The 24,800-nt window shown below is 37.4% G+C and overlaps 1 protein-coding gene across 1 annotated transcript in view; it reads left to right on the plus strand.

The window, feature by feature from the left end:
• ACSL4 (acyl-CoA synthetase long chain family member 4) overlaps positions 1-24,800 on the plus strand; it is an 83,172-nt gene that overhangs the window by 29,574 nt on the left and 28,798 nt on the right. Inside the window, exons 2-6 of the mRNA XM_014459440.2 lie at positions 8,499-8,552; positions 18,612-19,149; positions 19,868-20,044; positions 21,876-21,985; positions 22,106-22,244. Coding sequence (XP_014314926.1) covers positions 18,792-19,149; positions 19,868-20,044; positions 21,876-21,985; positions 22,106-22,244 — 784 coding nt within the window. The 5' untranslated portion in view covers positions 8,499-8,552; positions 18,612-18,791. The remainder of the gene's footprint in view (positions 1-8,498; positions 8,553-18,611; positions 19,150-19,867; positions 20,045-21,875; positions 21,986-22,105; positions 22,245-24,800) is intronic.

The following is a 24,800-nucleotide window of genomic DNA, read 5'->3' on the forward strand; positions in this document are numbered from 1 at the left end:
ATGTCCCATGTCCCTAATTTGGATTTATCTAATGTTTTGGCTGTGGGGTGGTGAAAAAAATATTTTATTGATTTTTTTACAGAGAGGAAGGGAGAGGGATAGAGAGTTAGAAACATCGATGAGAGAGAAACATGGATCAGCTGCCTCCTGCACGCCCCCTACTGGGGATGTGCCCGCAACCAAGGTACATGCCCTTGACTGGAATCGAACCTGGGACCCTTGAGTCCGCAGGCCGACGCTCTATCCACTGAGCCAAACCGGTTAGGGCGGTTTTTGTTTTTTTTTCATGGATAGATTTAGATTGTGCAATTTGGTCAAGAATACCAAAGAAGCAAAGTTGTGTCATTTTCAGTGTCATGTACATCATGTCAGTGTGCCCTATTTCTGGTGATGGTAATCTTGATGATGTGGTTAAAGTGATTGTCAACTGTTTTACTACAGTGAAGTTTTAATTTTTCTCTTTGCAATTAATAAATATTAATTATACTATGTTATATTAATATGTATTTTGGGAAGATACTGTTTTTTTAATCCTCACCCGAAGATATTTTTCCATTGATTTTTAGAGAGAGAGAAAGACAGAGAGAAATATCGATGTGAGAGAAACACATCAATTGGTTGCCTTCTGCATATGCCCTGCCGGGGCCCAGGCCAGGGAGGAACCTGCAACTGAGGTTCATGCCCGTGACCAGAATTGAACCCTGGGACCCTTCGGTCTGCAGGCCAATTCTCTATCCACTGAACCAAACCAGCTAGGGCTGGGGAAGATGTTTTGAGACCATGAATATATCCATTTCAGCTTTAGACTTTTACTCACCACTGTTAGCATCCATTGATGGATTTTGCCTGCAGCAATTATTACTGTGGTGTGCTAATGGAGATTTTCTATTGCCTTTATTCCTTCCACATTAATTAATTAGAATTCTTCTGTAAGGAACATTGGTCTCTTCTCCCTCATTTATTTATTCATTTAGTCAATAATTTATTTTTATTAGTATAGCCCCCTGGATATTTATTTTATTCTTTGGGATATAATCTCATAATATCATTTATTTTGTGCAAATTGTATCAGCTTTGATCATTGGGAGATCTTTTGGGTTGGCCACTGTGTCCTGTTGACACGACCTCATTTTTTTAAAGCACATTCTTACATTCTGACACCAGAAGATACTAGGCTCACCTTGCATTTTTCCTGCCCTGGCTCTGAAATCAACTAGTTCTCCACCGAACCTTGGTTTCTTTTATTGGAAAATAGTCATTGGAAACCCAAGATCTGGGTGCTCGTATCATCAACTAGGGTATCTCTGCTTTTAGTACTGGAGGACAATTTTAATAGACTAACATCTAAAATGGTTATACCCTTTTGACCTAGCGATTATGTTAGAAATGAATCCTATAGAAGCATTGGCATAAATATATTGCTAAGGATGTTCATTGCTGTATTCCTAATGAGAAATTAGACAAATCCAGTATGTCCATCAATAGGAAAGATTGGTTAGACTTAATTTTGATATGGTCATACAATGGAATACCATAGAACTATTAAAAATTATTAGGTAGATCTATGTGTTTTGGCATGGAAAGACATCTAAGAGAGCCATTTTTTAAAAAAACTTGCAAACCTGTGTGTATCTGTATTAAAATATGCTATTATTTTAAAAAAATATATATTTGTATTTCAGAGAGGACGGCCTGCGGACTGAAAGGTCCCGGGTTCGATTCCGGTCAAGGGCATGTACCTGGGTTGCGGGCACATCCCCCGTGGGAGATGTGCAGGAGGCAGCTGGTCGATGTTTCTCTCCCATCGATGTTTCTAACTATCTCTCTCTCTCCCTTCCTCTCTGTAAAAAATCAATAAAATATATTTAAAAAAAAAATAAAATAAAATAAAATATGCTATTATTTTAAAAAAATATATATTTGTATTTCAGAGAGGACGGGAGAAGGGAAAGAGAGAGAAACATCAATGATGAGAGAGAATCATTGATTGGCTGCCTCCTGCATGCCCCCTACTGGGGATTGAGCCTGCAACCTGAGCATGTGCCCTTGACAGGAATCGAACCCAGGACTCTTCAATCTGCAGGCTGATGCTCTATCCACTGAGCCAAACCAGCTAGGGCTAAAATATGCTTTTAAAAGTCCCCAAGAGTAACCACCAAAGTCTTCAAAGCTATTATTTCTAGAGGATTGAATAAAAAATATACTTTCACATTGTATTTTATGTTTTGTAATGTTTCAGTTTTTTAAACAGCTCATTGAGATATCATGAATGTCTTAAAAACAGTTTGTTTTTAAGTGTAGTTTTCATCTACTATTACTTATCAATATATGACATATATGTTTATCTAACACAAGACCTATAAAAGACCATTGCTTAGGGAAATGTTTTGTAAGGGACTCACCAGATTTTAATTTTAGATTTGAACATTAAGTGCTTAGGGCTTTGTTAATATTTTTTTACTCATTTCTGAAACATTTGTTTTTAAATTTATTAAGATTGGTCCTTGATATTAAGTAGAGGAGGAAGATTCATCATGCTTGAAATATTTCCAACAGATGCTATCACAAGTTTAGTATTTACTTTACTTCTGAAGAATGTTTTTAAAATGTTGGTTAACAGACTAACTTATTTACAGAGAGGGCAAAAACTAAGCACATTAATGGTTTGTTTTTTGTGTCAAAATATGAGGGTTTTCTAAAGTTGTTTGGATTTGTATTTCTTTTTCATTAATCACTCTGTTAACTGCACGGATGCTGTTTTTCTCCCTGGTATTCATTCAGTGAATAAGGCTTTCTCAGTACTGCCTTATTCCCTAATTAAAAGATGATAAACTCTAGATCATGTATTATCTCTTTTTTTCATACCACCAGGTAGTAATTAAGTAATATGTTGTGTTATGCCGGCAGCAGCTTCGTATCATTTTCTCTTGTGCTTGATTTAATCTCACGGTATTTTGTACAGTAACATGCTGTACTTTCAATCATCAAGTATTATGCACTGTATGTAATTGTATGTGCTACACATTTATACGTCCGGCAGTGCAGTAGGTTTGTGTACACCAGTATCACCACAAACAGGTGAGTATTACATTGTGCTACTAAGTCATGATGTTACAACATCACTGGGCAATAAGAATTTTTCAGCTCCATAATAATCTTATAGGATCACCATTGTATATGTGGTCCACTGTTGACTGATATGTTGTTAAATGCAGCACATGACTGTATATGAAGTTACCCTCCTTTTGTGTTAATATAAAATGTTAGCCCTCTGGGAGAAAGATACAACTAAAAGACGGAACGGACATCATCCAGAATCACAGGAAGGCTGGCTGAATGGAAGTTCTACAACTAGGAGGAACCGAGAACCAGAGGAGGCGCGGTGCTGAAGTAAAATACTAAGGTGCGGAGTGCGCGTGGCGCGGGCTGGTGGCTGAGGGCGCGGTTGTCTGTTTCAATCCGGAGGGAGCCTCAGACTCAGAGCTCCAGATCTGGGCGAGTCTCTAGGGACCCAGACTCAAACAGGAGAAGCAGGACTGTCTGGCTACGGTCCCTCCGAGGTTTGCAGCTGTTGCTGGGGCAGAGAGGCAGAGCCCCTGGGGACTGACTGAGAGCAGCCATAACTGCTCCCTCCTCCGCCCTGTTGATCCCGTGGGACCCGCCCCGCCCAAGCCCTGCACAGAGCCATTTGCCGGATAGCCTCAGGCAAAGGCTAGATTAGCACAGCCAGTCGGCCTGGAGGTCAAATCCCTCTAGTATTAACTATAACAATCAAGGCTTAACTACAACAAGACTGCGCACAAAGACCACTAGGGGGTGTACCAAGAAAGCGTAAAAAATGCGGAGACAAAGAAACAGGACAAAACTATCAAGGGAGGATATTGAGTTCAGAACCACACTTTTGAGGTCTCTCAAGAGGCTTCTAGAGTCTGTCGATAAACTTGATGAGTTGTACAGGAAATCTAATGAGACCCTCAATGGTGTGATAAAGGACCATCTAGAAAGTAAGCATACACTGACTGAAATAAAGAATATTATACAGACTCCCAACAGCAAACCAGAGGAGCGCAAGAATCAAGTCAAAGATTTGAAATGCGAAGAAGCGAGAAACACCCAACCGGAAAAGCAAAATGAAAAAAGACCCCAAAAATACGAAGATAGTGTAAGGAGCCTCTGGGACAGCTTCAAACGTACCAACATCAGAATTATAGGGGTACCAGAAGATGAGAGAGAGCAAGATATTGAAAACCTATTTGAAGAAATAATGACAGAAAACTTCCCCCACCTGGTGAAAGAAATAGACTTCCAAGTCCAGGAAGCGCAGAGAACTCCAAACAAAAGGAATCCAAAGAGGACCACACCAAGACACATCATAATTAAAATGCCAAGAGCAAAAGACAAAGAGAGAATCTTAAAAGCAGCAAGAGAAAGAAACTCAGTTACCTACAAGGGAATACCCATACGACTGTCAGCTGATTTCTCAACAGAAACTTTGCAGGCCAGAAGGGAGTGGCAAGAAATATTCAAAGTGATGAATACCAAGAACCTACAACCAAGATTACTATATCCAGCAAAGCTATCATTCAGAATTGAAGGTCAGATAAAGAGCTTCACAGATAAGGAAAAGCTAAAGGAGTTCATCACCACCAAACCAGTATTATATGAAATGCTGAAAGGTATCCTTTAAGAAGAGGAAGAAGAAGAAAAAGGTAAAGATACAAATTATGAACAACAAATATGCATCTATCAACAAATGAATCTAAGAATCAAGTGAATAAATAATCTGATGTACAGAATGAACTGGTGATTATAATAGAATCAGGGACATAGAAAGGGAATGGACTGACTATTCTTGGGGGGAAAAGGGGTGTGGAAGATGCGGGAAGAGACTGGACAAAAATCGTGCACCTATGGATGAACACAGTGGGTGGGGAGTGAGGGCAGAGGGTGGGGTGGGAGCTGGAAGGAGGGGAGTTATGGGGGGAAAAAAGAGGAACAAATGTAATAATCTGAACAATAAAGATTTAATAAAAAAAAGAAAATGTTAAATAGCATGCTTTCTATTTATAAGTAGTCTTAACCATTTATAGTCACACATGTACTGATACTATTGCCAGCACTCCCTCCCCAAAAGTAGATTATGGATAGTAACTTGATGTTGGAAAGTAGTTCTATTAAACAAGAACAAAAGGCATACTCTGTTAGTAATAGGCCTGGTTATAAATCATTCTTTCCTTCATTCGTATAATCTTCTAGTGGTAACAAAGGAGAAAATTAACTGTCCTAATAGCAGCTAGTGTGGACGTTAATTTTAGGACTTGCGTTGGAGTATCCAGATTTAAAAAATTGAAGGGGCCGAACCGGTTTGGCTCAGTGGATAGAGCATCGTCCTGCAGACTGAAGGGTCCCAGGTTTGATTCCGGTCAAGGGCATGTACCTTGGTTGCGGGCACATCCCCAGTGGGGGTGTGCAGGAGGCAGCTGATCGATCTCTCTCATCGATGTTTCTAACTCTCTATCCCTCTCCCTTCCTCTCTGTAAAAAATCAATAAAATATATATTAAAAAAAATAAATAAAAATAAAAAAAAATAAAAAATTGAAGGGTTATTCACATAATCGTATGCAAGTAGTACTGAGTGCTACTGAAAGGAAATAAAAGTTTAGTTCTTCAGAATCATAATATCATGCCCAGGAAACCCCAGGGGTGTTGGAATGTATGTAAGCAATACCAAATCACTGAAGGGCCTTATTATATGGTTGTGAGTATTCAGATGGTAAATAGTTTTCTCTTGCAAATTCCAATATAGGTTAATCCTCAACTGCAAACATACCCCTAAACCTTCATAGTGTATATATTTTGAAGAACATCACAAAACTGATGTGTGTATTCCTCGAGGGGGGATAAAAATATCTTTAGGTTTCTACCTAGACCAGTGTTAATTTGGAAAGAGCCTTGTACTATTTAAAGGAAATTTTTCATTTTTTATTTTGATGGGAAAATGGGTCCCTGCAGATATTTGGGGGTGAGAATGACTGACTATTTTTCTGTGGTCAGCCTTTGTCTGTGTCTCTGAACTTAGCTCCTATTCTGACTGTGGAGGAATAAGGGGTACAAATAAAACCATCAAGGTCATGACTACAACTTCTTGCATTTTATTTTTTATTGAGATATGATTGACATATAGCATTGTGTAAGTATAAGGTATACATTGTGTTACTTTGATACATTTATATATTGTAATACTAGAAGCCCGTTGAATGAAGATTCGCACAATAGGCCTTCCTTCCCCTGGCTACTGGCACCAGTTTTCCTCCAGCACCCAGGACCCAGGCCTTTGGTCCGGCCACAGTGAGGCTTGGCTTCTCCACTGCTTCGCTGCAGTTGAAGCCTTCAGTCTTCGCTCCTCACCTGCGTATGCAAATTAACCGCCCTCTTTGTTGGGTTAATTTGCATAATCACTCTGATTGGCTGGTGGGCATAGCAGAGTGACACCAATTTGCACGTTTCTCTTTTATTAGTGTAGATGATTACTACCATACTTTAGGTAACACCTCCATCGTGTCACATAACTATCACTTCTTTTTAGTGGTGAGGATATTTAAGATATCTAATCTCTTAGCAATTTTGAAGCTGTTATATAGTATTGTTGCCTATAATCACTATGCTATATATTAGATCTTCATAACTTATTCATCTTTTAGTTGCAAATTCGTACCCTTTAACAAAATGTCCATGTTTTCCCCCTAACCCCCAGCCCCTTGTCACCACCATTCTACTCTGTTTCTATGCCTTCAGCTTTTTTAGATTCTACATATAAGTACTATCATACAATATTTGTCTTTCTCTTTCTGGCAAATCTCACTAAGTATAATGCCCTCAAGTTCCATACATGTTGCAAATGGCAGGATTTCCTTCTGTCTCATTTCTGAATCATATTCCATTGTATATGTATGACATATCTTCTTTATCCATTCTTTTGTTGGCAGACACTTAGGCTGCTTTCATATCTTGGCTATTATGAATGAATGCTGCAGTGAGAAAGGGGGTGCAGATAACTTCGATATCCTGTTTTCATTTCCTTTGGATATATACCCAGAAGTGGCATTGCTGAATCATATGATAGATCTATTTTTAGTATTTTGAGAAACCTCCATGCTATTTTTCATAGTGGCTGCGTCAATTTACATTCCCACCAAAAGTGCATAGGGTTCCCATTTCTCCACATCCTTGCCAGCACTTATTATCACTTGTCTTTTTTAATAATGATTATTATAACAGATTTGATGTGCTATCTCATTGTGGTTTTGATTTGCATTTTCCTGGTGGTTAGTGAGGCTGAGCATCTTTTCATGTCTGTTGGCCATCTGCATATATTTGAAAAAATGTCTGTCAGTTCCTCTGCTTATTTTTAAAAATTTATTTATTGTCTAAAATTTTACATATGTCTCATTTTCCCCCAATTGGCCCCCTCAGCCATTCCCATCCCAGGGAAGCCCCCATCACCCTAGTGTCTGTGTCCATTGGTCATGCTAATATGCATGCATACAAGTCCTTTGGTTGCTCTCTAACCCCCTTCCCCTGTCATTTGTCTCTGGATCTATTCTTGTTCATCAAATTATGTTGATCATTATATCCCACATATGAGTGAGATCATGTGATATTTATCTTTCCCCAACTGGATTATTTTGCTTAGCATAATGCTCTCCAGTTCCATCCATGCTGTTGCAAATGGTAAAAGTTCCTTCTTTTTTATAGCGGCATAGTATTCCATTGTGTAGATGTACCACGGTTTTTTAATCCACTCATCTGCTGGTGGGCACTTAGCTTGCTTCCAAATCTTAGCTATGGTGAATTGTGCTGCTATGAACATAGGGGTGCATATATCCTTTCTGATTGGTGTTTTCTGGTTTCTTGGGATATATTCCTAGAAGTGGGATCACAGGGTCAAATGGGAGTTCCATTTTTAACTTTTTGAGGAAACTCCATACTGTCTTCCACAATGGCTGCACCAGTCTGCATTCCCACCAGAAGTGGGGTTCCTTTTTCTCCACATCCTCGCCAGCACTTATTATTGCTTGTCTTTTTATATATATAATGGTTATTATAACAGGTGTGACGTGCTATCTCATTGTGGTTTTGATTTGCATTTTCCTGATGGTTAGTGAGGCTGAGCATCTTTTCATGTCTGTTGGCCATCTGTATATACTAGCATATGAAAAAAGTGTCTATCAGTTCCTCTGCTTATTTTTTAATCTTGCTATTTGCTCACAGAATTTGAACTGCTGTTTCTTAGAGTCAGGCTTAGTTACTTTTCTGAATTCCTAATAGCACTACTTCCAGTTTAGACACTCATCTCTAGTCATTTCTTGTTTTTCTTTTGGTACATGGCTTATCATGATCCAAGGTGCACAGGTAATATGTAACAGCACTTGAGGTTTTTTTTAAGGGATTCTTTTTTTCGTGTCATTGTACCCATGAATGTTGTCTCTTATTGCAGATTGAAATCGCGAAAAAATACACGTGTTCTTCTTAAGAGGAAAAGAGGTAATCTGTAAGTATTTGTTCTTTAAAAATTCTAAACTTGCAATTATATCAGCTTTTGGAGAAAATTAACTGCCCATAATAACAGGTATCTTGACTATTTTTATAGTGGAAAAACCCTGCCAATATTTATGTTTGTGTTAAAAGAAAGGCAGCATTTGGAAAAGTAATAAGAAAACTTTACCCAGTACAACGCCTAAGATTCAAATCACCTGTCACTAATTTATAAAAGGAGAAGTGATAATTAATATCTAAATAAAATATTTTTCTTTGAGTAATACTAAAAAAACGGAGTAGCAGATTGCACTTCCAATCTACTTAGGCTTATAGGCTGTGTGTGCTTTTGGCAAACGATTTAGCTTCTCTGTCTCAATTTCCTCATCTGTAAAATGGGCTTAATGGTAAGTGTCCAGTGAATGGTTCATTATTATTGATGAAGTTACATCTGTGTAGTGTACACTTTCCTCCATTAAATTGAAGCTTACTCTAGTTACTATTTCTTAAACTAATTATATTTCTGATCTTCAAAAATTTAAGTACTAGCACTATGCTTCACAGAGGCACCTATTCTAGACAATAATATAGAATAAAAGAAATACAACAAATTACCTAAATTTAGAATCATAGTGTTTGAGCCTTGGACCTTGAAAATTACCTAGTCTAGGAGTTCTCAAACATTGATTTTTAGACCAGTGCTGGTCAGTGAAGAATTTTTACTGATCCATGGTGAAGCATGGAAAATAAGGACAATAGGCCATGAGTTTTTTAAAGCTAATTTTTTTTCCATTTGAAGGATTGCTTCTTATTATTAGATATAGTCTTCTAATTTTGGGGAGTTAAACATGTCTTTATTTTATGAAATGATTGTGATAGTAAGTGGTAGGTATTTTGTTTATAATGTTCATACCTGGCAAAAAGTTGACAGCTATGTTATTCCCTTCACCATCCTTCTTTCTTAATAAATTTTTTACTGGTCTGTGATCTTAAAATCTGAATCCAACTTTCTCATTTTGTAGATGATGAAACAGATGAGCAATTATTTAATTTGTTTCAGGTATTATAGCTCAGCAAGCTGCTGAACCAGGATCAAAACCCTGTATACAATGCTGCCTCTCTCGTATTTCTGGTCTTCTGAGAATTGCTTTCATTATAATAGGTTATGAAGTTGAAACAAAAAATCTACTAGTTTGTATGTGCTGGTAACTAATTTTGAAATTCAAGTGTAAAGAAATTAGAAAGAATTAATATTCTTCTATCACTAAAGTCTACTTACTAGCCTGCATTAGAAAAATCTTAAATATGACCAAAGGTTTTCATCAGCAGGCCAGAATTAGCTGTCTCTGAATTCAGCTACTTAGGCAACATACTACCCTGTCATTGACAAAGGAGGCACGATATCAATAAGGTTAGCATTTCCTTTGGGAAAAAGACAATGGTGTCTTTATGAGGGCAGTAGTTTTCAGGCTTCTAAAGTTAACTTATTTACCCACAGAGAGTCTGCTTGCTTCCTCGTGCCTCCCTCTCCCTCTCCCTCTCCCTCTCTCCCTCTCTCCCTCTCCCTCTCCCTCTCCCTCTCCCTCTTCCCCTCTCTTTTAGTAAACATCTATAGCAGTTGACCTGCAGCCCACCTAAATGTATAAGAAAAAGCTACCAAGGTTTAGAGTAAGAGTTAGCAAAACCATTAGCAGGAACATCTTGCCAGTGTTTTTAGAAGTTTATAGCCACTTTGGAGTGTCTGTGACAATTTAGAGACTCCATTGGCAAACCTTTGCCTTGGCTATTCCAAAATACACTTCAAAACAGAAATACCTAATTATCTCCCTTGCCTCACTCACCTTAGTGAAGCATGCCTAGGCCAGGTAAAGAAATGGACATGAAGGGAGAGAAGATAGTGGAAAATATCTCCCCACTCCTAACATGGAGACATGAACTCTAGGAGTCCTCTCTAATGGCTACTTATAATGGGCTTGATATAACTTCCTTTTTTAGTTAAGAATTATCTCACCCTAATAAATTTAATTAAAAAATTCTTTAATTTCTGAAACATCAGACACACCCATAATGAAATGTTAAGAATATAAATACATTTTGAGTTACCTGCTGCCTTGGAATATCTGTGTTCTCTTCTTTGCTAGTACTAATATTTGAGGGTTGATTGAATGGGCCATAAGATTTCCATCTTCAACAGATTTATCCATTTTTGAGTTCTTTTATTAGTCTCATTTATAAGGTGTATTTAATACTGAAGAGCAGAGTGAGCTTTTTTTTAAAATTTATTTTTAAACCATGATACAGTTTCACATTATGCTGGCCAGGTAGCTGACTTACTCAGTTCAGTGGTTTATTAGGTCATTTTGTAAGAAATGGTTTAAGACTACATGGTTGTATGATTTTTAACAGTATGAAGGACCGGGAAACAACATTAACAAAGAGCTAACCTATTAAACTGGCACCTCCTCTAACAAATGTAGAGAGTAAATCATGTGGCACTATTACTGCTAGTGACAGATTTATTTTTTTGAACTTGCACTTATGGTTGGTAGCCCACAGTTGTATTATTGCATTACGATAAATAGGTAAGATGACAATAGATAGATATACTCTGTACAGTAGTCCTACCTTATTCACGGAGGAAATGTTCCAAGACCCCTGGTGGATGTCAGAAACCACAGTTAGTACCAAACCCTTATATATACTGTGTTTTTTCTATACATACATACCAATGATAAGGTTTATCCATTAGACACAGTAAGAGATTAACAACAATAAATAATAATAAAATAGAACAATTATAACAATAAAATAAATGTTACTTGAACACAACATTGTGCTATCTGCTTCCCGTCTATAGCACTGAAACCTTTATATTTCTCACCAAACATATAACTCCCAGAACTTAGTTTTCTCTCTTTTCATGATGTCTAATAAAGTTGGGTTGTAACATCATGTTTGTCAGTAGGTACCACTTCTAGCATAATTTATCCTCAAAATTCCTTAAATATAAGCTTTGGATTATAATTAACTCCCAACTTTAGAAAGTTCCATATTAAAAAATTATTTTGTGATCACTGAAATAAGGAAATACATGCACACAGTGTGTGGGATGTTTATAGGCAGCAACACTGTCTCATAGATTGCCTAATTTCAACACAGATAGATAAGATCCCAATTATACCATTCTGTGACCTAGAAAAAACATTATCTGATGCCTACTGGAAAGTTCTTAAAGGCATTATGGGCGGGAACTTGTACTTAGAGTACGAAAGATCATCTTCAATATGGCAGCTAAGGTGCTTGCTTCTCTGGGAAAAGCTGGGAAGAGACTGGCAGGATGGCAGCTTCAGCAATTACTATCTCTCCAGGTGATGAAGTAAACAGGTTTGGCTAATCGTTGTTAGAGATGCATCCAAAGATCAGTCATAGTTGTTAGATACTTCCAGTCAAAATAGCTAGGCACAGGTGCAATGTGTTGATACAGGGCATCTATATTATTCACCCTAAGTTTTTATTTTGTTTTTCAGTTTTCAAGTGTATTATTATAATTTATTATAACAATAAATGGATGTATTTATTATAGTTTTCAAATTTATTATAATTATTGGGTTTAAAGTTTGATTATATAAGCTATTTCATAGTGATTATATTGGTCTACCAATTTGAGTCAGATAAGACTTACAAGGATCAGACAGAAGTAAATGTCACATGATTATTCAGTCTTGTAGACTGATAGCAAAAGATCTTGCTAGCTACTCTCAATGCCTTTTATTTTCTTAAAATATTAAGTTTTTATTAATATAAAATTAATTATATTGTAATATAGCTTCTATAAAGTTTGATTTTATTAACCAAATGCAGCCATTCTTTTTTTTAACATAGTATTTGAACCTTATCCTGTACATTTTAAAATGATTTGGAACTTTTTAATAATGTGTGAAAGAAAATAGGATTTTGAAAAAAGCACTCCATCCTTTACAAAAGTCTTGGTGGTGCAACATCTGTGGAGAAATATGCTATTTTAAAGTACAAGTGCGATATGTATGTTATTTGTTTAATCTCTTGAAACTTTTATAATAGTTTTATGATTCAATCCTAATCTTTTCAGAAGGCTAACGAATTACCTCTTTATTGGGTAAATTACCCTTTAATGATGTGTGAATTGAAAAATGTAATTTCTTGAAGTAGCACTTACATAGTTAAGCATTGATTTTCAAATAGATATTTTTTACACTTTTATAAAGTCTTATGTTAAGGACAGATTAATTTGTCCATACTGCGTGTTTCAGCTTGGCAGGTGCCTGGGTCCTTGCTTGCACCTTTAGTCCATTTCCTAAAACTTCTGAAATTGTCTTGGCCTTATATGACTTCAGTTTATTAGTTTCTATCATTCTTAAATTGATGATATAGCTGTCATGTGCTTCTGGGGATGATGATTTCTTTTAAATTTGGACTTTAATCAGTATGTAGTATTTGTTTCCTTTGTATACTAGAGCTTAATGTATCACTAATGCTTTTTGCGTTTAGCCTAACTATCTCAGAACTTTTGAAGTAACTGGAATGAAATAGTTACTATTAAGTTTGGCCTCAAAACCAAAAAATAAATTGCATTTGATTTTCCACTAAAACTTCTAGAACTTACTTGACATATAAAAGGACTCCCCCACCCCCCAATTTGAGTCAAATAAAACTTACAAGGAGCAGACAGATGTATATAAAAAAACTACATTGATTTGTAGGACAGATCAGTGCTCAAAATTGTTGCCAAGATTTCTTTATATACAAAGTTTGTCACTCTTACCAATTTAGATTATACCAGTATGACTAGGGTCATAGACAATGTAGCTGAAAACATGAACTTTACAATCAGGCAGACTGGAGTCAAAAATCCCTACTTAGTTATGTTATCTTGAGCAAATTATTTAATCTGTCTCAGACTGTTACATCAGCAGTAAAATGAGGATACTACCTTAAAGGGGTTTTCTGAAGGATTAAATAAAATAATATATGCATAGGATTGAGCACAGTGCCTGGCCCATAGTAAATGCTCAATAAGTGGTTATTAATATGCTTTCCATATAGAATGGTAAACATCATGAACAGTCAACTATTCCATGACTAAAGATGATGTCCTGCCCCTTTCTGGCTGATCTATAATAATAAAAGTGTAATATGCTAATTAGACCAGATGACCTTCCAGACAAGGTAGCCACCGTGGCGGCAGGGTGAGGAATATTGGCCTGCTCCTTCCCAGTTTGGCCTCCATCAGCTCTCAAGGAATGGTTTTTTAAATGAAAGAAATAATAGCCCATTATAAATGCTGATGGGAACAATTCAGGAAAAATCAGTGAGGCAAGAGTGGGGAGAATCCCTGGAAGAATCCATAGAGCAGAACCTCCAGGTTTTTATTGTATGACAAGGTGTCATGCATGAGTGAAGGGGGTTGGCCTTACCTGAGAGCCTCACCAGTTCATCTATAGTCACAGGAGTGAAAAGAGCATGTGGCCACATATGCTTAGTAGGTGGGCAGATGCAGTGGTGGGCAGTGGGAGTGTATGGAATTTCTTTTCTGACTTTTTTTTTTAGTTTTCTCAGCAAAATAGTGAGCCAGGTTGGCAGCTTAGAATGAGGATGCAGGGAGAATATTGGCATTCTGGGGAGAGAAGAAGGCATGAAACCCTGGAGAGTGGGCCAGTGCATGGACTAGTGCAGTGCAGTATCGCCCACTTGAGGGAGCAATCACAAATTTAAAGGGGGACATTCAGCACAGTCAAGTTTTTCTCCAGTGAAATTCAGCTGTGTTGGATATAGGTGCTGATTGGGTAGAGAACTGGGCTTAACCAAGTCATGGTTTATCCGCTACGTACAGCAAAGAGGGAGGCAAGACTGTTGAGTATATTCCAGGGACTGATTATTATTGGCCATGGAATTTAAGCTGGATAAAATGAAGGATTCCATCAACAATACCATGCAGTAGCTACTACAAGTAGTATTCCTCTTTTCTTATGGTGCCACTGATACAGAGCTTTTCAGTGAGAGGTCATATAACTTTTTCAGACTCACACTTCATAGCAGACACGGGGGTTAGAACCCAGATCTCCTAACTGTTCAGCCCATTTACCACCTACATATGCATGTGCCTCTCAGAGTATAGTTGTAATCTAGTAAAGTTGACTCTGGAACAATTCAATTTACCCCTTGCTCAGTTCATAAAAGTGGAGTAGCACTTTACACGGAGAGCATTAAAGCATCTGCTACACTACTTGCTTCATTTCCAGTACATACTGCACTGTTTTGCTGCATTAATTTGCTCATCCATTTGTTCTGTCTGATAGGACTGTCCTCATTTCCTAATCATCACCCTCTCCTTTTGAAAACATAGGCATCCTTCACACCCACTTCAAATGCTATGTTGTTTTTTTGTGTGAAACCTTTCTGGATGGTTCTACTTTCTCCCTCATCTCTTCCCCCTCCCCCCCAAACTGGGTACAATTCCCCCCACCCTTGAATATATTTAGCATTTTGTTCTTTTTTCTCTTATGGCATTTATCACATTCTATCTTATATATTTGTGAACTAATGTCCTGGCCCCTCCCATATATATGAACACATGTACATGCATACATAGAATGCAGGGCATGCTTTACTCATCTTTGTATTAAGTGCTCTAAACTTACACATATTAGGTGTTCAAATCTTACTTTTAAGTGAATTGATCAGTAGATGTGAGTATAACCCTGGAAAACTTTTGACAAGGAAGGATTTTAAGATGATAGGCAAAACTGAACAGAGGCTAGCTGGTGGGCTTGAAACAGCACCAGAATTGGAGATGGGCCTCTGTTATAATTTGCACTATCCCTGGTTTGCTTCTCTGTGAAATAAGGGATCAGACAATATCAGTGGTTAAAATATTCAGCTGAACTGGAGGTTCCAAGGAATCCCTTCAGGGGCTTTCACAGCCTCAACCACCAAAGAAGCTCTGCCTTTTACTTTTATCTATATTTGTATTTTCATATCCATATAAAAATGTATTCAGATGAATGAATGTCACTACACTAGAAATACTTAGAAAAGCTTTGGACTAAATTATATATCTGATGTCTCCTCACTTGAATGTTCTTTGAGCCCTGACTACTGTGTGTGTGTGTGTGTGTGTGTGAGACTCTCTATACTATGATAATTTAAGTAGAAAACATTTCCCTACCTCCAAGGCTTAAGGTAAACATGTATAAAATATTAAGCATATATAATAACATAAATGACTAAAAAACATACATTACATTTTATTTTTTATATTTTATTGGTTTTTTACAGAGAGGAAGGGAGAGGGATAGAGAGTTAGAAACATCGATGAGAGAGAAACATCGATCAGCTGCCTCCTGCACACCCCCTACTGGGGATGTGCCCGAAACCAAGGTACATGCCCTTGACTGGAATCAAACCCAGGACCCTTCAGTCCGCAGGCTGACGTATCCACTGAGCCAAACCGGTCAGGGCAATACAGTACAGTTTAAATCCAACTAGATTATAAAGCCTTTCAAAAGCTGCCTTCTACTTCTTTTTATGTCTTCAGCTCCAAGTCTGACAATTTCTGAAATGAGAATGAGGTGGTACTCACCTCTTAGGGGCACTTCTTCAATTGGAGACTTTTTTTTTCTAGTATTGTCCCTGAGAATTTATATGTTGAAACAAATATTATTTTAGTTTAACTTAATTTTTATAGTCCTTTATAATAACAGGAAGGAATTTTTAAAATTGTGTGTGTTTAGATAGATTATCTGTATCTTTTAACGTTTATTAGGGGATATTATAAAGTATTTGGTATAAGAAAGAGGTGTTGTGTTAGATAGACTTGAGAACTACTGGCTTATGCTCTGTGATTGGGTGCTTAGATGTTTGGAAATGATGGTACAATCAAGGATCAGAATGAGTGGTTGACATTTCAAGTGGTGTAGGAAATTAGAGAATGGAAAGATTTGTTGATCTGGGTAGTCATGAAATGTCTGATGAAGGAGAGGGTTGTTAGAGGGGATCTTGCATATTGAGGACCAGGCTCTGTGATAGACATTTGACATACCTTTTCTTAAAGAAATGAATGACCAGACTTCTGAGAGAGACTGAGAGTATTTTTAGGGAGGGAAAAATAACAAAATTTGAAGTTGGAAGGGCACCAGGAAATCATCTAGGTCAGAAATTCTTAGTTTAGAGTTGGTGTCACCCTTTGGGGTTCATGGATATGTTTCAGGGATTCCCCTGAAATTGTGTGTAATGTTTTGCATATTTTTCTTAGGGGAATTGGGTTCATAGTTCTCACTGGATTCTCAAAGGGATCTCTCACCTCTAAGTAAGGGCTATTGATCTAGTCTTACCTTAAGCTGAGACAGCTGGCTTTGCTCAAGGTTATACAGCCAGTTAGTGAACAAGATGGGGACTGAAACCCAGGTCTTTTCACTTGAAGTTTCTTGTTCATTTCACCACACTCAATTAATAAACAAAAGCAGAGGCAGAATTAAGCTACCATTTTATAGTAATTGGTGTAAAAAACAAACAACTACCCTGGGGTCAGTAGTCTGCCTGTCTGTTTCCACAAGATTTGCAGAAGGATGAGCTTCAATTTGTCTCCAAGTGAAGTAATATTTTAATTTTTATGGTTAAAATACACGTTCACTCACCAAAATAGCTTTCTCAGCTAAAGGCACACTCCCTAAAAGAGTATCCTGAAGGCTGTTTCTGCAGTTCCTTTCCAATTGCCACTGTTCTTCTGACCTGCAGTGACCTTCCGTTTTCTGCCTAATCAAATCAAAACAGCTTTGCCTGATTTGTCAGATTCTGTACCATTGTAGCCCACTTAGCCAACGTATACTCTGTGCCTCAGTCGGGCTAGTGTCCATATTATTGGCACTCTCCACTCTCCCAAAGTCTTTTCATTTCTACATCTGTATCTTCATGTTGTTCTCCTACCGGGAATGCCCTCCATTTTTATCCTTTATTTCCAGATCCCCAACACAAGGTCCAGCTTAAGTCTAATTTCCACAGATCCTCCACTAGTTACTCTTGGCCATTTGTACTTCCTCTGAACTCCAATTACGTGTATTGCTTTTCTTGCACAACATAGCACTTGTATATTTCTGTAGGGCTTTACATTGGAAATGTTTCAGTGGTTACCTTGGGAGTAGAGTTCTAGGAAGTTCAGGGTGAGACTCTGGATACTCCCAATCCTTGCTTCAGCCAAAGCAATTCCACTTTAGTTTTATATCAGGGCAGTCTGCAAGTGTTTTTATTTGAAGAAATGGTTTAGCTGCATCCTCCTCCTCTCAAAAGAGTTTGAAAAATGCTCGCTCTATCTGGTGTGCTGATTGCCTCATAAGTGTTAATTTGCCAGGACTTACACTACTTCAGACTTAATACTACCAGTCCTGCCTCTGGAATGCAACTGGTTCATCTATAGTCACAAAAATATGCAACTGGTGCAATTTTGAGCACAAAATGGACACTTAGGAAATGGTTTTATGATTGTATTGCTCTAATTTTGGGGGATAAGAGACAGTGAATAGCATTATCTGAGAAATTTACCTTAATGAAGAACTCAGAAAAAGAGTTCTTGTTGATCTATAAGAAATAAGCCTAAAATGATGGATTGTTTTCCCTTTTGGCTATAAAACCAAATCTGATTTAAATCTGATTTACATATACATATTTCTGATTTACATATACATATTTAAGAGAAACTCATTATTGGCATCCCTACTCACCCAAAGTTTAGCCAAACTTATATATCATATTCATGCATTCGTGTAAGTATTAAATAGTGTTATTCAACTCACAGAATGATGCACAGAGTATCATTTATACCTAAAAACCTAGGAAAGAGTAAATTCAGAAGTTTATGGCAATAATAATTAACATAGGAAATGCCAGTTTTCATACCAGTTATTTCAGCTTTCTGTATCAAATCAATTATATAAACTAAAGACCTGAATATTTAAATCAATGGTGCTATCAACTTGTTAATACTCTTGTTTTTGTTTTTGTCTTTTTTCCTGCTCTCTGTCTGGCTCATTGTCTTCACCTACAGGTGTACTTTATTGTCGGCTTCCAAAGATTACTAACTTTTATTTGTATGATTGAAATTAAACTGCCTTGGCTATACTGCTACTCTTACTGCTGCTTCCATTATTGCCTTCTTCAGCAAAATAAGGCTTTTTGAAGCCAAAGAATAACAAGAATTAAACACCATTTTAGAAGCCTTGCAACTATGAATCTTAAGCTAAATGTGCCCACCATTATTTTGCTGCCTATCCACTTGTTAATAACAATATACAGTGCCCTTATATTTATTCCATGGTATTTTCTTACCAATGCCAAGAAGAAAAACGCCATGGCAAAGAGAATAAAAGCTAAGCCCACTTCAGACAAACCTGGAAGTCCATATCGCTCTGTCACGCACTTCGACTCACTAGCTGTCATAGACATCCCTGGAGCAGACACTCTTGATAAACTATTTGATCACGCCATATCCAAGTTTGGGAAGAAGGACAGCCTTGGGACCAGGGAAATCCTAAGTGAAGAAAATGAAATGCAGCCAAATGGAAAGGTGTTTAAGAAGGTAAAATGTTATTGAGTTTTTTATTTTTTAAGGGGGGGGGGTACATTTTACTTGATCATAAGTCAAGTGCATTTTATCTTATATATTTATTTTTTAAAATATGTTTTATTGATTTTTCACAGAGAAGAAGGGAGAGGGATAGAGAGAAACATTGATGAGAGAGAAACATCGATCAGCTGCCTCCTGCACACCCCCTACTGGGTATGTGCCCACAACCAAGGTACATGCCCTTGATCGGAACCAAACCTGGGACCCTTGAGTCCAGAGGCCGACACTCTATCCACTGAACCAAACCGGTTAAGGCTCAAGTGCATTTTAAATATTCCTGCCCTAGCTGGTTTGGCTCAGTGGATAGAGTGTTGGCCTGCAGACTGAAGGGTCCCGGGTTTGATTCCGGCCAGGAGCACATGCCTGGGTTGTGGGCTCAATCCCCTATAGGCGGTGTGCAGGAGGCAGCCAATCAATGATTCCCTCTCATCATTGATGTTTCTATCTCTCCCTCCCCCTTCTTCTCTAAAATCAATAAAAATACATTACAAAAAAAAAGCTTTAAAAAATAAATATCATTGCATTCCATTCTGGTGCTGTGTAACTAAATCTCTGAAGGTCCCCATAGCTTCTGTATATTCACTTCAGGGCAACTTTAAAGTTTCATACTTTGAATAATTTTTAATTGCTTGCTTAGACAAATGTACTAATATTAGAGAATGTCTCATTTTTAACAGTTAATTCTTGTGAACTAAAATGGATGAACTATCTTGAAGTGAACCGCCGAGTGAATAACTTTGGTAGTGGACTCACTGCATTGGGATTAAACCCAAAGAGCACTATTGCCATTTTCTGTGAGACCAGGGCCGAATGGATGATTGCAGCACAGACCTGCTTTAAGTACAACTTTCCTCGTAAGTGCCTTGTGTTTTTGGAGGGGGAGAGAGAGGGCTTTGTTTACATGTGAAACTGTCTTCAGATCTTTGATTTTTCAAAGTAGGTGTCCTTTAGTCATTTATCTGCCTAAATTATGTTTGTAAAACAACATGTAACATAGTTAAAAGATATCTGACAATTCCTGTTAAAGTTAATAACTTGTAAGAGCTAGTATGAGATTTGGCTGCTCAATGGATAGAATTTAGAATTTTACTTTTTAATTGGAAGTGAATTGTACTTGAAAGATTTGGGGTTTGGGGGCATTTTTTAGGAAGTGACCCACAAATAATCACAAAAAATCATTCCTTCAGATAATTCTAGTTCATTGTTTCACTTCAAGGTCTCTTATTGTACTTTTTCCATTTTACTTGTGAAATAAGCATGTGACAGATTGCACTGGCATTAGATTATGTTGTCCAGAAAGTAAAATTGAGTATATTTCTTTAGCCATTGTTCAATAAATTATATTTAATTATTAATAGCCCAGAACAGTGTCAGCACTCAGTTATTTGTTAATGAAATAGAACACTATAGGTGTGGTGTAAGAATCAAGGGTTTGTATTTCAAACAAACAAAAATAGATAATATGAAAATAATCCCCTATATATGCATCACCCAACTTTAACAATCAACAGCTTGTGAAAAGTAGCAGTTCTTAACCATGTTGCTGTTTTGGTTACCAGCCTAGAGTTGAATTTCCAAGCCTATCTAAGTTTAGCAGATGTCCTCTGATTCTGACTACTCTGGGTTTCAGTTTATGTTTTCTTTGTCTGTTAGATCCTAAAGAGTAGATCTCCCTGTCCACTCCAATTTAGGCTTAGAGATCTCCAATCAGTGTGGACATGAGACCCACAGAGAAAGCTTCTTAGAAGGAGTGAGAAAATGATTTATGGCCTATCTTCTGACTTGATATCCTCAAAATGTGAGGATTCTCAAGGACTTAACCTTTCTTTGGCACTATGACCAATGAAAGTGTGTATCACAGGGGAGCCCTTGCTGGAGTAGCTCTGACCTTCATTGAGAGGTCAGCCAGACCATATAAAAGAATGAAATCTTACCATTTGCAATAGCATGGATGGACCTAGAGGGTATTATGCTAACCAAAGTCAGTCAGAGAAAGAAAAAAATTTCACTTATATGTAGAATCTAAAGAACAAAATAAATCAACAAACAAAATAGAAACAGACTTATAGATACAGAGAACAGACTGATGGTTGCCAGAGGGGAGGGGATTGGGGAACTGTACGAAAAAGTGAAGGGACTGAGAAGTACAGATTGGTAGTTACAAAATAGTCATGAAGATGTAAAATACTTCATAGGAAAGGAAATATAGTCAATAATATGATATGTAATAACTATGTATGTGCCAGTAAGTTACTGGAAATATCAGAGGGAACACTTTTGTAAAGTATATGATTGTTTAACCACTATGCTGTACACCTGAAATGAATATAAAATATTATTGAATGTAAAATGTATCTGAGAATTTTTTTAGAAGTTCAGCCAGAACCTATTGGCCTTGACCATCTTAATGACCTATTTTTGACGAATTGTGGCACTTCCTGTATTTCTGGATTTTCTCAGGTTTAGAAAGTTAGAATTCTGCGAATTTGTGAGGAAAATTTTGGAATACTGTATCAGGAAATTTGAGGCAAGATTGAAGTGTAATATAGCAAAGACTGTGAAGTCAAGTTAAATTATAAAATATCTTTCCATCTGTGAGTATGCCTATCATTAAAGGCTGATTTAAATAATATATTGAATAAATGTTTATCATTTAACTTTTGTGTTTATTTTTTCATTATGTAGTTGTGACTTTATATGCCACACTTGGCAGTGAAGCTGTAGTTCATGGGTTAAATGAATCCGAGGCTGCCTATCTGATTACTAGTGTTGAACTTCTGGAAAGTAAACTTAAGGTACGTATTACATTTTCTTTTAATTCATGGTAGTGTTATCTGACAGGACGGGAAAATGTTCAGTAATTGAGTTTACTGCAGGCCCATATTTAATAACTGAATTTTCTTTCTGCTCAACAGACTGCATTGCTAGACATCAATTGTGTTAAACATATCATTTATGTGGACAATAAGACTGTCAATAAAACAGAATACCCTGAAGGATTTGAGATTCACAGCATGCAATCAGTAGAAGAGTTGGGATCCAAGCCAGAAAACTGTAAGTAAAGCAGTTAAAACAAATTTATTAATCTATTCATAGTTATTTCAGTAGGTTAGGAAAAGAAATGATGTGAGTGAAAAGCATAAAATTCTTTGATTAAAAATGTTTTAAAATGTATGAAAACTATCAAAACCATATAGTATTCAGGTTTTCCCTCCCTTTTTCTCTAAAGCTAACTACTGTTTTAAAATTTACTATGTAGTAGAGATGTACACAATGGTTCAGACTTTATGGTGGTTGCTGCCTAACTTTTCTTTTTTTCAAATAACCTTCTAATTTAGACCTCACATAAGAAAAAGGTATCAGGCCTTCCATTCAGTACATTTTTAAAATGCTTAATTCTAGTGATCTTAATGATGTATTAGGGATTGCAAAGCTGTTTAGTTGGTATTTCATTAGAAACAAGTCAGTCCACCTTGTAGCAAAATACCAGTTGTGGAAATTAAATAATATACTGAATAAATGTTTATCATTTAACTTTTGTGTTTATTTTTTCATTATGTACTTGTGACTTTATATTCCACACTTGGCAGAGAAGCCAAGAGGGTTGAAGAACTTAAACATTCCATTTAAATACTTTTTCTGTCATGTTTAATGTGAAGGTAATGATACTCTACTAGGTGAGGAAAGGATTCATTTTGGCAGAATAAAATGTTGGTTGAACCTCTGTTTAGCTTATGAATATTTGATCATTAGTGACTTAACATATGTTTTCAATAAAAGGTATCAAGTATAGCACTCTACCACTTGTGGAGCATGACATAGGGGCTGACATTTTACCAACTTGCAAACAAGCAAGTGAGCTTGCCACCACTTCTTGGAAATACAAGACTCCTGAGTCAGATATGAAGGACAGTTTTTTAATCACAGCAATAGCAGTACACAGAGTTTCAGCATTTATGTTGCTTCCTTGCATTCCAGTTTCCACAGGGCAATGTGAAGAGGGTTAGATGACACCTGCACTTGCAGTGGGTTGTGTTATTGGAGAGGAACCCTGATCTTAGGAAACCTGAATCTTAACAATGAGCAGTAAGCATACCTGTGCCCTGGAGAAAGAGATTGTGTCTATTTTACTGGACAGTAAGCAAGCCTGCTCTTTGCTTTGGAGGGAGACTCTATCTCTGTCTTCCAAGGCTGTTAACTGTGCAAACTTTTTTGAAAATATATTCTAGAATAAAGGCAGTGCCTGTACTCACAAGACGTGTGGCAATTCAAGAGACCATGGAGAATTGTCTCTCAGCACCAGGTTGACCCTGCAAGATTGGGGTAAACGTAAATGTGAAGTCCTGATCAATAGGGATCTGTTGCCAATTCTGCTGATTCATCAAAGGATGTTGGCAATAAACTATGGGGATACTGGGTCCTTGTATCAATAACATAATAGACCACTAGTTCCACTCATTTCTACACTAGATAAGACATCTTTTTGTGATAATTTCTCTGAGTAGATAGTTTTTATTATGATAATAAGTATCATATTGTGTGCTTAGAGGAGAGCTTAACATACAGGGTGTGCAAAAGTAGGTTTACAGTTATGAATACATGAAACAGATTATTCTTACATTATTATTTATTATTGTATTATTTTCCATATGAACAACTGTAAACCTACTTTTGCCCCACCCTGTATGTACTGCTACTGCATCCAGTACTCATCAAATGAAGGATTTAGTTCCAATTTTCTTGGTTTATAAACTCTGACAGATATCTTTAAAGAACATTAGCATTAGTCAATTTATATATAACTTTATCTTTGGTTATTTCAGTGGTAAAATCACATTGTTTAACCTGGGCATAAAATGTAATTCAGTTTCATAAACTAATTCTTTTTAAAAAGTTTATTTTGTAGAGCAGTTATAGATTCAGAGCAAAATTGACAGGAACGTACAGAGAGTTCACATACCATATACCCCCTGCCTCTACAAACAAACTGCCTCTCCCACTGTCAACTTTTCCAAATAGAGTGGTACATTTGTTACAGTTGGTGAGCCTACAGTGACACAGCATAGTCACCCAAAGTCCATACTTTACATTAGGGATCATTCTTGATGTTATGAATTCTATGAGTTTTTGTCAAATGTATAATGACATGTATAGTATCATCTATACTGATAATAGAGAAATATGCAAACTATCTGTTACAGCATCATGTCATGACCGGATCAGCAGGCTGCGTCCCCGCCCTCTGCTCAGGCAGCTGCAAGGCCCGGGGTAGGATGGTATATGATAGGAGGGGATAAGAAAGGAGAGGGAGAGGAAGGCAGGCCTGCATGCAGACAGGCCAAGAGGAGAAACAAATACAGAAAGGGAACAAGAAAAAGGCACAGGAATGGAAAAGGGAAGGAAATGCAGGGCTGCATGTGGGAGGGGTTGGTGACCTGGGGTGGGGAAGGGCGAGCATGTGCACCCAGCGAGGGGTTGGGCAGGAGCCCCGCCCAGACACGGGAGGAGGGCGGTGGCCCCAGTGTGGGCTGCTGGCAGGGAGGCACCCACAGGTCTGGGACAGAGTGGTGGATGGTCCGAGACTCTGGGTGGAGGCGCTCCTGCTTTGTG

Source organism: Myotis lucifugus, unplaced genomic scaffold (assembly GCF_000147115.1).
Source record: "Myotis lucifugus unplaced genomic scaffold, Myoluc2.0 scaffold_2, whole genome shotgun sequence".
Classification (NCBI taxonomy): domain Eukaryota; kingdom Metazoa; phylum Chordata; class Mammalia; order Chiroptera; family Vespertilionidae; genus Myotis; species Myotis lucifugus.